The sequence below is a fragment of the Mobula birostris genome, chromosome 6, assembly GCF_030028105.1.
Source record: "Mobula birostris isolate sMobBir1 chromosome 6, sMobBir1.hap1, whole genome shotgun sequence".
NCBI classification, from domain to species: domain Eukaryota; kingdom Metazoa; phylum Chordata; class Chondrichthyes; order Myliobatiformes; family Myliobatidae; genus Mobula; species Mobula birostris.
Window position 1 is genome coordinate 187055049 of NC_092375.1, and position 15575 is coordinate 187070623.

Here is a 15575-nt window from a genome sequence, read left to right on the forward strand (position 1 = left end):
TCTTTGTTAGTGTAACCTTGTGAGCATGTTGTTGTAGTGGAGGAGAATGGAACAGTCCATTGCACAAAAACCTGCAAGGTTTCAACTGACAAAGGATTAAAATCCAGAAGATAATCTTCATCGTCGTCATTATGTGCCATGTCAGATGACGTAAATGATCACCTCCTGACCATGATTGTTCTTGGCAAATTTTTCTGCAGAAGCGGTTTGCCATCGCCTTCTTCTAGGCAGTGTCTTTACAAGACTGGTGACCCCAGGCATTATCAATATTCTTCAGAGATTGTCTGCTTGGTGCCAGTGGTCGCATAACCAGGACCACTGGCACCTAGTGATATGCACCAGCCACCTGCTCTGATGGCTTCATGTGACCCTGATCAGGGAGGTTAAGCAGGTGCTACACCTTGCCCAAGGGTGACCTGCAGGCTAGCAGAGGGAAGGAGCACCTTACACCTCCTTTGGTAGAGACACATCTCTATCCCACCACCTAGAAGATAACACCATGCATGGAATGTGTTAATATTATAGCCAGGGATTTCTACCAGATATTAGGCATTCTGTCTTAAAATTATTTGCGACTGATTTAGCTAGAGTAAATAGAGGGAAGCAACTCCTATTAGTAAATGGAATCTGTGACCTTTGACCCTAAAAGAAATTAAAGGAGAATGTAGGGGTAATTTTATTTAAATAAAAACTATCATAACACTACTGACAATATCCACTGATGGTTTCATCAGCGATATAAGTGCCAATGGATAGTAAATTGGAACAGAAACTTCACTGATTTTACTCACCCCCCCCCCAAACCTGAACACTGCGGATAATTATAACCCCCAACTCCTCAACCTATTGTCCGCAAACAACACAAAATGGACCATTCGTCAGATTTTGTACATTTGTACAGAGATTTTATTTTTTAGTTGAAGCACCATTATATTTTAATAATTCCCTATTTTTAGTAAATGCTCTGTTTTAGAATTGCTCTGATAAAACAGCGCACTCTGACAGGGACCTGAACTGTAGTGTAGTAATCAGCACAACACCTTATAGTACCAGTGACCCAGGTTCGACACTGCGTTCTCCTCATGACTGACTAGGTTTCCTCCGGGTGCTCCAGTTTCCTCTCAAGGTCCAAAGGTGTACCCATTGGTAGGTTAATTGATCAATATAAATTGTTCTGTGATTAGGCTAGTGTTAGATTGGGGGATTGCTGGACAGCGTGGTTTGAAGGGCCTATTTCACGCTGTATCTCAATAAATAAAAATAATTAAATTTAAATTCTGCTGGATTTTTTGGGGAATGTGTGTATGCCCCTGATGTTATCAAGTGAACATGGTTTTCATCTTTATAACCTCATGTTTTTGTTATATAGATGATTGTTAGTCATTCCTTATACATCTGTTTACTGCCTACACTATCTCTTCCCCAACCACCATCGCACTGTGCAAGTTCTTGCACACTAACAGATATCTGCAGAGGAACTGGATGCTGGAATATAGCCATAAATTTCTTGATTTATTGAGATACAACGCAGAATAGGCCTTTCTAGCCCATCGATCTGCACCACTCAGCAATCCCCCAATCCTAGCCGAATCACGGGTCAATATACAATGACCAATTAACCTACCAACTGGTACATCTTTGGACTGAGAGAGGAAACTAGAGCACCAGGAAGAAAGCCACGTGGTCACAAGGAGAAAGTGCAAACTCCTTACAGAGAGTGACGGGAATTGAATCCGCATCGCTGGCACTGTAAAGTAGTGGTCGCCTACCTTTTCGAGCCCAAGATCCCCTACCTCGGCCTTAGTGAAAGGCAAGACCGACCTACTAAATCATTTAGTTACATGCATGTGCACCGGGCAGAAAAAACTGGAAGTAGAACTCCACAACCCAGAAACAATCTCTCTTTACAAACAGTTTTCAGTAGCTGGAGTATTGCCATATTACCATTATCTTAATTAGTATTACTTATTTTTATAATGCTCACATTACAACACCTTTAATTCTATGTTTCATTATTTAATTTTATTTCAACACGAAAAATAAGTGAATAAAAATTGACTTAAAAGTTCCCTGAAATTTGGCTCATAACTACAGACAGCCAGTCTGAGACAGTCTGTGAGGTGTCTGTCAGTAAGACAGCTCCTGTACTTAGATTTCATAATTTTCATCTGTTGCAGCACAGTGCCCTTGTAAACCTCCTGACAGACTGAATATTTGAATGGACAGTTTCCTTTGTTAGACTGAATGTTGAATCTGCCACATTTTTCAGATGTTTTGTATTGGTAAACTGTTACTGAGACAGTAGTATAAGTTTCAGAGGTACACAAGATAATGACACCACTGTTTTTTGTTTCCCAGTTATTTACATTTGGGGAATGTTGGAATTTAAAGGGGGAGAAGTATTGTAATGTGAACATTATAAAGTTAATACAAATTAGGATAATGGTAATATAGCAATTCCGTAGCTACACGGCTACGGAAAACTGTTTGTAGAGAGAGGTTGCTTCCGGGTTGCGAGGTTTTACTTCCAGTCTTTTCTAACGTGGTGCATGGCGGGGGAGCTATACACACATGCGCACTGGGCAGAAAGAACGGAACTAAAACCCCACAACCCGGAAACAATCTCTCTTTACAAACAGCTTTCAGTAGCTGGAGTATTGTTATATTACCATTATCCTAATTAGTATCACTTATTTTTATAATGCTCACATTACAACAGTATTTCTGTATTTAGTTATTTTTCATTTTTTTTGGGATCTACTGGGGAAGTCTCAAACATCGACCGGTTGGCGACCACTACTGTAAAGCATCAAGCCAACAGCACCTGGCAAGAAAAGTACTCACAGAATTTGGCCACGAGATTTTTTTAAGCATAAGACTATAATAAAACGAAAATCATAACATTTTCTAAGGACTCCAATAAAGACAGTGCTTATAATGCAGACACTCAGATGATCTGAGAAACACATCATGATGTAGGAAAATGTAAAATTTTGCCAATTTTGCAAAAAACACAAAATAAGAAATGCAAGGACAATATATAAAAAAATGCTACAGAATGTAGACATACTTGTCCTAAAGATGGGTATGGCCCAGATGCCGAGTGAAATACCATAGTGCCACTTTATCAGCTTTCATTGGATAAGTTGCGGAGAGAGCACAGGGGCAAAATTGGGATGTGTACCAGACAAGAACATTAGAAATTGTCTTTCTAGTTAAATGGAATATGCAGAGAACTCTGTTGGAAATAAAATTATTAAATTCAGAGTACTTTGCACTGCATACTTAGATCAATAGATACAAGCGAGTACTGTACAAGGACAAGCTCCTTTTGTCAAATGACTGATGGTATCTGAGTTCATAACCAGGCTTCCAATTACCTCAACAAGAGGATAGGCTCTTCAAGAGTACACGCTCCTCTGTCAGACAAGAGACAAACAGTTCTTCTAACAATATCTGACTACTCACTGCAGTTCCTTCCAGCTGTTGTATTAGTTTCATCTTCAGCAAAGGAACAGTCCTGGATCCCATCACATAGTTTGTTGAGAGAGATGCACCGTTGGGAGTTTGGACAATACCACTGCCTTGGAGAGCAGATTTCCAGTTCCCCTCTTTCTGCTCAAAAATATAAACAAAGGCAGATTTTTAGAAGAGCACAGCATGATCCAAACACAATTTTAAAGAACCCTTTGGAATAAATGCATTTAAGGCAGAGGTTGATAGGTTCTTGGTTAGCCAGACTGTCTAAGGTTACGGGGAAAAGGCAGGGGAATGGGGCTGAGAGGTATAATAAATCTGCTCCTATGTCAGATTTGGTGAAATAAACAAGTAGTCAAAGATAACTTCATTGTGCCTGCAAGTTGAAGATCACAACAACTCTGCTTCATGTTCAAATGAATGACTGCTAAATTCTGTAATCCCCATTCATCTGTTCATTAATCTCGCTCATTAATAGATTGACTGATGGCCCATATTCTTACCACATCCTCTTTCATCAGCATTATCTCCACAGTCATCATCTCCATCACAGAGCCAATACTGATGAATGCAATGGCCACTGGGACAGGTGAAATATTCTCCTGTACACTCTGGATAAGCTGAAAAAATAAAACAAACTGATTACCACCCATATAACCATATAACAATTACAGCATGGAAACAGGCCATCTCAGCCCTTCAAGTCCATGCCGAACTCTTACTCTCACCTAGTCCCACCGACCTGCACTCAGCCCATAACCCTCCATTCCTTTCCTGTCCATACAGCTGTCCAATTTAACTTAAAAAAAACAACATCGAATCTGCCTCAACCACTTCTGCTGGAAGCTTGTTCCATACAGCTACCACGCTGAGTAAAGAAGTTCCCCCTCATGTTACCCCTAAACTTTTGCCCTTTAACTCTCAACTCATGTCCTCTTGTTTGAATCTCCCCTGCTCTCAATGGAAAAATCCCATCCACGTCAACTCTATCTATCCCCCTCATAATTTTAAATACCTCTATCAATTCCCCCTCAACCTTCATGTTCCAAAGAATAAAGACCCAACTTGTTCAACCTTTCTCTGTAAATTAGGTGATGAAACCCAGGTAACATTCTAGTAAACCTTCTCTGTACTTTCTCTATTTTGTTGTCATCTTCCCTATAATTCGGTGACCAAAACTGTAACACAATACTCCAAATTTGGCCTCACCAATGCCTTGTACAATTTCAACATTACATTCCAACTCCTATACTCAATGCTCTGATTTATAAAGGCCAGCATACCAAAAGCTTTCTTCACCACCGTATCCACATGAGATTCCACCTTCAGGGAACTATGCACCATTATTCCTAGATCCCTCTATTCTACTGAATTCTTCAATGCCCTACCACTTACCATGTACGTCCTATTTTGATTAGTCCTACCAAAATGTAGCACCTCACACTTATCAGCATTTAACTCCAACTGCCATCTGTCAGCCCACTCTTTGGCCTAAATCTCTCTGCAAGTTTTGAAAACCTACTTCATTATCCACAACTCCACCTATCTTCGTATCATCTGCATACTTACTCATCCAATTTACCACCCCATCATCCAGATCATTAATGTATATGACAAACAACATTGGACCCAGTACAAATCCCTGAGGCAGACCACTAGTCACCAGCCTCCAATCTGACAAACAGTCATCCACCACCACTCTCTGGTGTCTCCCATCCAGCCACTGCTGAATCCATTTGACTACTTCAATATTAATACCTAACGATTGACCTTCCTAACCAACCTTCCGTGTGGAACCTTGTCAAAGGCCTTACTGAAGTCCATATAGACAACATCCACCGCTTTACCCTCGTCAACTTTCCTAGTAACCTCTTCAAAAAATTCAATAAGATTTGTCAAACATGACCTTCCACGCACAAATCCATGCTGACTGTTCCTAATCAGACCCTGTCTACCCAGATAATTACAGATACCATCTCTAAGAATACTTTCCATCAATTTACCCACCACTGACGTCAAACTCACAGGCCGATAATTGCTAGGTTTACTCTTAGAAGCCTTTTTAAACAATGGGACCCTATGCAGCAATTAACAAAATTAGTTTGGAAACTAAAAAAAAAGCTAAGAAGTGGCAGATTATTTTTAAAGTCTGAGTAATCAAAATGTGTTCATAAGAAATCTACCAGATGCCAGGAAAGATTGATTTGGCTGTTCACAGGCTGATACAATTCAGAGATATTACACAAGAGTCACTCAAACAATTACATTTGATCTGAATACAGCATTGTTGTGTTATCAAATCATCTACAGTTGTACAGAAATATACGCTATTAAAACGTATCACAATGTTAACATATGTTTCAAAATGTAATATAACAAATATGTATTATAAACAATAAACTTGACATTGCTTTAATGATTTTCAACTTTTTGCTAATCTTTAAAAATGATTTTAATGCAGGACCTTTTCTCATCATAAAAATAAAGAATTAATTTTTGGTTTTCTATTCAATCAACCTACAAATTTAATTTTACATAGATGTATTTCCATTTATAACATAAATGTACTCATATACTAGTCTTCATTTGCACGATTTAAGCACCAGGCCAGGTTAAAATGGTCAGGGTGCTGGGGTCGGAGACAAGGCATGGTCCAGTTTGGCTTGCTGCCCTGCAGGGTTTGCTTATCTCCATGCTGGGCTGAGGCTGTGGCCTGCAACTACTGGACTTCTGGATCAGCTGCAGTCATGTCTGGCTTTGCAAACTTCGGTTCTAAATGCTGTTAGCTTGCTTTATTGCTTGCAGTATATATCTCTCTCTCTCCTCTCTCTCCCCCCCCCGCCTCCACACTGGGTGTTTGAAGGTTTTCTTTTGTTTTTAACGGGTTCTATTGAGTTTCTTTGTTTTGTGGCTACCTGTCAGGAGACGAATCTCAGTGTTGTATAAAGTGTACATATTTTGATAATAAATGTACTTCGACCTTTTGTTTCCTCATCTGCAATATTGTGGTTTGTTACTTACTTACAGTGCCCATTATGCCACTGGTGTTTACAGCAGCAATGAAGGTCCTCCAGCTCGGTTTGTCTTTGACCATACATGGATGTAGAAGGATTCTTCATTGCTGTTTCCATAGCATTTTTATTGACCAGTCAGGACCATTAGCCCTGAGCTGAACCCCTAAACCTGATGGACCCATGGACCACTCTTAGTCTGGCCTTTACCCTGTGACCCGTTTGGCATGGGTGTCCCTCCCAAGAGCCAAAGCATAAAGCCCTGACTCCAGCTAGCATAGCTCTCCAGGTCGTTGAGACACGCAAGCTTCCAAACCATGACAAGGTTGTGGTCCTCATGGAAGATTGTGGCTTAATTGAAAGGCTAATCATCTCAACTATTTCACAACTTACCAACCTCAAGATTCTAAATATCCATTAGACATAGAGGTTCCTGTGCATTCTTTATTTGATTAATATATGCCCTGTTTTAAGTTGCATATATAAAATTACAGAAATCCAAGAGAAGTTAAAGTCCAACAAATATATTGCTAGTATAACCTCCCTCCATTCCACTGCAAAGATCAAAGACAGGAAGTGGAGACAGGTCCCTCTCCATAAGGACAGCAACTCTGGCCAGAGAGCATCAAACCAGCATCTCTCCTTACAACAGATGCCTGTCACATGTTCATTCTTGGTCAGAGATCACAGCAGAGCTACCACAATAAAATGCATCTTTAACTAACTTCATTTCTACATGAATATTTGAAAAAGTTCAACAGTTCTAAAATTAGTCAAAATTCAAACTGTTTCCTGGTATGCCTCGAGTTACATCTCAATATAATCCCCACAATAGATATTAACTGGCAATCTCTTCCAGAAAACAGATTTATGAGAGATTTTCTTTAAAAAACGGACAGGTCTGCTGCAGTTGTGTGCAAGTTTCCTGTAGCACAGCAAATAGACAGAAAAAGGAAGCAAACACGAGGGAATCTGCAGATGCTGGAAAATCAAGCAACACACACAAAATGCTGGTGGAACGCAGCAGGCCAGACAGCATCCATAGGAAGAAGTACAGTCAACGTTTCAGGCCCAGACCCTTCATAAGCATTATCTGTTATTCTATCTTTTTTACACTTGTCTGAAGCATGATCGAAATGCTCTAATTCTTCATACCATGATTGTTCATTTTAATGTGAACAGAATTCATCTTTAAACATAATTTGAAAAGATCACTGTTTCTGGACCGGCTGCAGCAGTTCTGCAAAGTTGTTACAATGAAGCATAGTATTTTAATTCATGGTTTTGAAGCTTTTTTCTATCAGTTCTGTGGGCAGAGCTTTATGCTATAAGGTCCATAAGGACTTAGTGGTGAGCGATAACTGAATAATAAATTGCAAAATAACAAGCCATGAGTGGCCACAAAACAAGAGAGAACTGACACTTGATGCAATAAGGTAACTGAAGGCTAGAAACAATTGGTTAAGGCTGGCTGGTTCAAAGTATGAACAAGGTCTGTGGATGAGAGCTGGGTTTAAATAGGTTGCAGGTGACAAGTTGGAAATGAGTGGCATGTGATTCTTGTTAGATGGGTGGAGACTGAGAGGTGCCTGAAGTGTGCAGGCCTGGCAACTTATTAATAATCACTCTCTGTGTAACAATAACTTCAAGTATTTGATATGTACTTTTAAGTATTTCTGGTAGCAATGTGCTATCATACATGTAATCCTTCACTTTAACCAATTTCCCCCAAGGTCAATAAAGTATGACTATGACTAATAAAGAAAGCTTATTCTAGAGAACCTTTCCTTGAATTGTCATTTTCACAAATCTGATGACTAAACCAAAAAATTGAAACAGGATAATACAGATATATTTTCCAATTAACAAAATCAAACACATTGCTCCAAATTAATTACTAAGGTTTTTGATTTACTGCAAATGTAAATGTAACAAGTAACACAGAGCATTCAGTAACTCTCAATGGCAAGAGGATTAACTTCAAGTGATATTATAGAAGGAAATAATGATGGAGAAACTATAACAAATACATTACCACATTTTTGCTCATCACTTTGATCCCCACAATCGTCATCATGGTCACACACAAATAACCTTGGGATGCATTCCAAATTGGCACACTGATAATACCCAATATTGCATCTCTGAGCTTTATAAGTTGGGAAGGAGTGAAGAAGTAAAAAAAAAGGAAGAAAATAAACACGGTTCAGGTACTTAACCGAAAAGTTCACATTTCAAATTATGCATTTTTTAAAATCACAGTTTAAATGCACCATCTAGTGAGCCAGTTCCTCAGTCAAATTAAATTGACTGAGTGGTAATTACTTTGAGTTACTACTGCCACACATTGTCCAACAGCCCCTGTTTCAAAGTGTACATGTGAGGTTGTCCATCTTGATTTTATTGATGCACCACAGAAAGGATCTTATCCAGATGCATCACAGTTTGGTATGGCAACTGTTTGGCCTGAGACTACAAGAAACTGCAGAAGGTAAAGAAGCCTCAGGACTCACGCCACCAGGTTCAGGAACATTTACCATTCCTCAACAATCAAGTTCTTAAACCAGACGGGAAAACTCCACTCACTCCAACAGTGAACTGTTCCCACAACCTATGCACTCACTTTCAAGGACTTTTCTTTACAAGTTCTCGATATTTATTGCTTATTTATTTACTTTGATTTTTGTATTTGCACAGTTTGCTTTCTTTTGCTCACTGGTTGTTTGCCCGTCTTGTTTTTTTTCCCCCGATTCATTGTGTTTCTTTGCATTTTCTGTGAATACCCACAAGAAAATAAACCTCAGACCTGTAAATCTCAGAGACAGATATGTACTTTAAGAATAAATTTACTTTGAACTTTGAACCCATTCATTGGAAATGATATATAGCTCTTCTGCATTCCATAAACTGAACAACAAACAGTAAGTGAGCTACACACGTCTAAGAAACCATACCATTTTCATTTCCAGTTTCTCTTCCCTGATAGTTACTAGTTTGCCATTATTCTGATTAAGTTGCTGCATCACTCGTTCAAAAACTTGACCAAAAGAGGATACGTTAAATTGCTTCCAATATGACTTGTACATCAGTATTTCTGTATGTTTGTGTGCTTTGCCAAAGACATTCTGGATTCAGGAATAGACAACCTAAAAATCAGAAAAGAAGAACATACTGCAATTGAATTCGTCTGTTCCATCTCTACAGTTCAGCACTCCATCACAATGTTGGCTAGAGTTGTAACATGCACCATTGGAACACTCCATTTCGGTACAAGTAGGATAATCTAAAGAAAAAAAGACAGAAAGCAAAATAAATGTCTAATTAGAATGTGTATATAGAGTTATAGAAAAGTACAGCACCGAAGCAGGCCTTTGGCCCATCTAGTCCGTGCTGAAACACTTAAATTGCCTACTCCCATCAACCAGCACCAGGACCATAGCTCTCTATGCCCCTGCCATTATTGTACCCACCTAAACTTTTCTTAAGTGTTGAAATTGAGCTCACCTGCACCACTTGTGCTGAGAACTTGTTCCACACTTTCACAGCCTACTGAGTGAAGAGGTTTCCTCTCACCTTCCCCTTAAACTTTCACCTTTCACCCTTAACCCATTACCTCTAGTTGTAGTGCCACCAAACCTCAGAGGAAAAATCCTGCTTGCACTAACACTAGATATGCCCTTCATAATTTTGTATACCTCTATCAATCTTCTGTTTTCCAAGGAATAAAGTCCTAACCTATTCATCTTTCATTACAACTCAGGTCCTCCAGACCCAGCACATTACTTGTAAATTTTCTCTGTACTCTTAACATTATTTACATCTTTCCTGTAGGTAGGTGACCAAAACTGCACATAATATTCCAAATTAGGTTTCACCAACATCTTATACAACTTCAACATAACATCCCATCTCCTGTACTCAATACTGTGATTTATAAAGACCAATGTGGCAAAAGCTTTCTTTATGACCCTATCTAACTGTGACACCACTTTCAATGAATTATGGACTTGTCTTCCCAGATCCTTTTGTTCAATCACGCTCCTCAGGGGCCTACTGTCAACTAAAGTCATTATCTAGATTAGGCACATAATGATATCAGTTAATATTCAAAGCTCAATTGGTGGCAAGAAAGATAAATTGGGACTAAATAGTTGGGGTTACCAACATTATATTCCAACAATAAGGGTCAGGTTGGAGATGGGGCATTTTGAAGACAGGGCCATAAAAAACCCCCACTGCATACCAAACGATGCCAGGAGCAGCACTGGAATAAGTAGTTGGTAGACTCTGGATGTGGTTCCTTAAGGTTGTCATAGCCAGGGTTGGTAATGGGGACCATCTCCTATGACCTATTAAATGATCCCAGTGGCGTGTGCTTCAAATAGCTTCTGACAACTAAGTCCAGCTTCTGGCCCTCATGTGTGGCTTAGTTACTAAGCCTGGTGGAACTGTTTCTACTGACAGGAGAAGGAGAATGGAGTTAGTGGAACCTTAAAACTCATCACTTTGGGCAGATGGAGCTTGCAAGCTGTAGCTGACAGCTCATCTAGGAGAAGGAAAACTTTGATCTCAAATCACTTCTGCCTTGCAGCTATACCCACTTCATGGGGAAGGCTTCAGGTGTAAACTTCTAAGGGAAAAATCCAGAGCTGGAGTCCCTAAGGCAGTCCTACTTTGAGTTCAACACTGACCTGACAACTCCTGCAACACTACTGGTACCAAACTGTATTAGTCTCCGCCAATCCTTTGGGTTCATCTTATGCATGGCCGGCTGGTAGCGCAATGGTAGCGCCGGACTCCAGAGCGAAGGCTCCCGAGTTCGAATCCAAGTCGGGCCACCATCCCCCCGCCACCCTGAGCATGCTTCCCATCCGTGCCGGGTTGAGCATCAAGCTAGACACGGCCTCGTAAAAAAAAAGGGTCGACTCAGGAACGTTCACATCGCGACCCGGTTAATCCGAAAGGAGACCAATCCTGGCAGCACGTGCCAGACAAGAATGGCTGACTGTCTGGTGCGACAAGCTAAAAAAAATCTGATGCATGGAGAGAGCGAGCTTGCTACATGGGCAACAGCTTGCTCTCTATATTGTACTGCCCAGGCTTTCATATCTATGTATATAGCTAGGATGCAACATCCATGGTTGACTCTGACCGTTGGAGGCCTCACAGTCTACTTATTCCTGAAACGTGACCATTAAACTCCAAAGACAACACACCAGACCCTTCACAAAATATGTAAACAGTTAGTGTTTGTTCCCCAAAAATAACTATTCATACTTTAGCTTCAAATGGCAAATATTCCCTTCCTTTCTATTCTCAAAAAATAGTATCAGCATTTGCTAGGAATCTCTCAAATTCATGTACATCTGCCCATCTTTAATAGGGGGTTAAACCTGTGAGGGAAGCTAAGGCAGGTTGGAGATCGATTTCTATTGACCTTTACTACATTCAACATGTGAATGGTAAGCTTAGAGCTTTTCAAAGGAAAGGCAGGAGGAGAAGATGGTGGCGTGCCTGTGTGTGCGCAGCCCTCCAGAGAAAAATGTTATCGTATCTGTTAAGTAGAGGCCGCGGACAATTCTGATTTGATGGAGAATGGACGTGAAAGCACAGAGGAATATCTGGAGAAATTTCTGAAATGCCCGTTCGCTGCTATCGTTACTGTGTGGTCAGGAATCTTTCGGAGGGTAGGCCTCAAAATCCCCAGCCTTGCCTGCTTTTGGCGACCGAGAAGGAGGTCGAATCGTTCCGACAGAGATGGCGCTCAGTACTCGGTGTCGGAGAGCTGATCAGAGCTCGAAGCTTTCGGATGACTCAGAGTCGGATTGTGGTCGGCATGGCAGGGAGAGTTTTTCTTCCTTCTCCCGTCTGCGTGAGATGTGGGACACTTGAGAAACTTTGAGCTTTACTGTGCTCATGGACTTCTTCATCAAGTTATCGTATTGTTGCACTGTATAACTATATGTTATAATTATGAGATTTTGTCAGTTTTTTCAGTCTTGGTCTGTGCTGTGTTCTGTGATATCACACCAGAGGAAATAACGTATCATTTCTTAATGCATGCATTACTAAATGACAATAAAAGAGGACTACGTGTCTTCATAATCATAATCGTAAGCCATATTATGTAGGAATATTCCACAAAGCTTCTGTACAAATCACCAAGTTACTTTGATTTATGGACTGTGCATTAGCAGGCATTCCTCCTATACTGTGGCATAACTGGGAGAAAATTGAGACACCACATGGCACAAAAACTTGTTAGGAAATATGTCCACAAACAAAAGAAAATCTGCAGATCCTGGAAATCCAAGCAACACACACAAACTGCTGGAGGAACTCAGCAGGCCAAGCAGCATCTATGGAACCAATTTCCCCCAGGATCAATAAAGTATGACTATGACTATGACTTGCAATTTGCAGAATGTTAGCATGGGTTAGTAAATTTGCTGACGACACAAAGGTTGGGGGTGTTGTGGATAGTGTAGAGGGCTGTCTCAGAGGTTAAAGCAGGACACTGATAGGATGCAAAACTGGGCTGAGAAGTGGAAGATGGAGTTCAACCCAGATAAGTGTGAGGTGGTTCATTTCAGTAGGTCAAATATGATGGCAGAATATAGTATTAATGGTAAGATTCTTGGTAGTATGGAGGATCAGAGGGATCTTGGGGTTCGAGTCCATAGGACACTCAAGGCTGCTACGCAGGCTGACGCCGCGGTTAAGAAAGCATACGGTGCATTGGCCTTCATCAATCGTGGGACTGAGTTTAGGAGCCGAGAGGTAATGTTGCAGCTATATAGGACCCTGGTCAGACCCCACTTGGAGTACTGTGCTCAGTTCTGGTCACCTCACTATAGGAAGGTCGTGGAAACCATAGAAAGAGTGCAGAGGAAATTTACAAGGGTGTTGCCTGGATTGGGGAGCATGCCTTATGAGAATAGGTTGAGTGAACTCGGCCTTTTTTCCTTGGAGCGACAGAGGATCAAAAGTGACCTGATAGAGGTGTATAAGATATTGAGAGGCATTGATCGTTGGATAGTCAGAGGCCTTTTCCCAGGGCTGAAATGGCTAGCACGAGAGGGCACAGTTTTAAGGTGCTTGGAAGTAGGTACAGAGGAGATGTCAGGAATAAGTTGTTTTTTTTAACGCAGAGAGTGGTGAGTGCGTGGAATGGGCTGCTGGTGACGAGGGTGGAGGCGGATACAATAGGATCTTTTAAGAGACCCCTGGATAGGTACACGGAGCTTAGAAAAATAGAGGGCTATGGGTAACCCTAGGTAATTTCAACGGTAAGGACATGTTCGGCACAGCTTTGTGGGCCAAAGGGCCTGTATTGTGCTGTAGGTTTTCTATGTTTCTATGTTAATGCACCTAAAGAGAGGAGGCCTGTCTACATTTGATATTCTGTAACAATCAGTATAGAATTTTGAGTATGGAAGCTTTTGAGCCTTTGGGAACAAGTGATCATAACATTGTTAGTCTCCAAGTTTTTTTTAGGAGCATGTATCAGTAAAAACCAAAGTCATTAAATTGAATTTCAGAAAGACAATATTTGTGCAGATGTGGCAAAGACTTTGGAACGTAAACTGGAAGGAATTGCTTGATGTTGAGTCAGTTGAGGAACAATGGGGTCATTTAAGGAGGTAATACACACAGTGCAGGAAATGTTCATACCCAAGATTGGGAGCAGCAATAAAAACAACAGATGAACTACGTGGAAAAAGTATTGAAGAAAAGACCGCTATGTAAGGAATACAGAAGAAATGGTAATGATGTTAACCATAGGGCATATGAAAATATGAGAGCTATAGTCAAGAGGGAAATTCAGATTGCCAAAAGGCAGGTTGAGAAGGATACTATTGACTCCAAGAAATTTTTTTCCAAGACTTTAGACTTTTCCAAGCTTTAAAAGTCAAAGAGGAAGTTTAAGCGTATTAGGAATAATAGTGGGGGTTTTAATTGTGCAGAAAAGGACATAGCAGATACTCCTAACTCATATTTTGCTAAAGTATTCACCTGCGAAGATGTTAGCAATATGCTTGTAAGTGTCGAGAAAAATAGGTACTTTTAAGAGATCTAAGAAAGTGAGGTCCTGCTTCAGCTGAAAAGACTGAAAGTTAATAAACCTCTAGGGCCAGACAACATATATCCAAGGCTAAAGAGGTCTGCGATTATGTATACAGATTCTAACATTTATTTTTCAAAAGTCATTTTAGACTGGTAAAATCCCCAAGGACTGGAAGTGAGCTAACATTGACCCAGTATATAAGAAGAGGGACCACACTGACCCTGGTAACTGTAGCCTGGCAAGCTTAACTTGTATTGCAGGGAAAGTCATAAAGAATGAGTTGGAAAAGCAGCTGATAAGAACAGGCATTTTAGCAGAAATCCAGCATGGGTTCAGAAAGGGGAAATCATGTTTTACTAATATGCTGGAGTTCTATGAAGAGGCAACTAAAACTTATGATAATAATGAAGTGGTTGATATCATTTACAGGTTTCCCCCGCCATCCGAAGGTAGAGCGTTCCTATGAAACGGTTCGTAAGCCGAAATGTCGTAAAGCGAAGAAGCAATTACCATTAATTTATATGGGAAAAATTTGTGAGCGTTCGCAGACCCATAAGTAACCGACCAAATCATGCCAAATAACACACAAGAGCTAAAATAACAGTAACATATAGTAAAAGCAGGAATGGATATGATAAATACACAGCCTATATAAAGTAGAAATACTTTTCCACAATCATTGCTGCACTGTTCTCTGCGAAAATCTCACGCAAGCGCTCTCGGCAGAAACACGGCGCAAGGGCTGTGGGCAAAAAGACGGCGCAAGCACTCTCCAGTAACCTTTAAGCTATGAAGCTGCCAAATCACACCAAATAACATGTAAAAATACACAGCCTATATAAAGTAGAAATAATGTATGTACAGTGTAGTTTCACTTACCGGAATTGGGACAGCGCCGAGCACACTAATGATGGTGTGTTAGGCTGAGTCGTCAGAGGTTGGGCTGGTGCAGTGGCCCCCACCCTTCGGGCAGCGAACCGATACCAGTCAGTGAAGCATGCAGGGGTACAGCAGCAGCT

At 40.6% G+C, this 15575-nt stretch overlaps 1 protein-coding gene across 1 annotated transcript in view; it reads right to left on the minus strand.

Annotated features, from left to right (window-relative positions):
- Positions 1–15575, minus strand: part of lrp2a (low density lipoprotein receptor-related protein 2a) — a 405821-nt gene that overhangs the window by 323091 nt on the left and 67155 nt on the right. Inside the window, exons 3-6 of the mRNA XM_072259785.1 lie at positions 9661–9771; positions 8524–8637; positions 3981–4097; positions 3469–3615 (exon numbers count right to left, since the gene is read on the minus strand). Coding sequence (XP_072115886.1) covers positions 3469–3615; positions 3981–4097; positions 8524–8637; positions 9661–9771 — 489 coding nt within the window. The remainder of the gene's footprint in view (positions 1–3468; positions 3616–3980; positions 4098–8523; positions 8638–9660; positions 9772–15575) is intronic.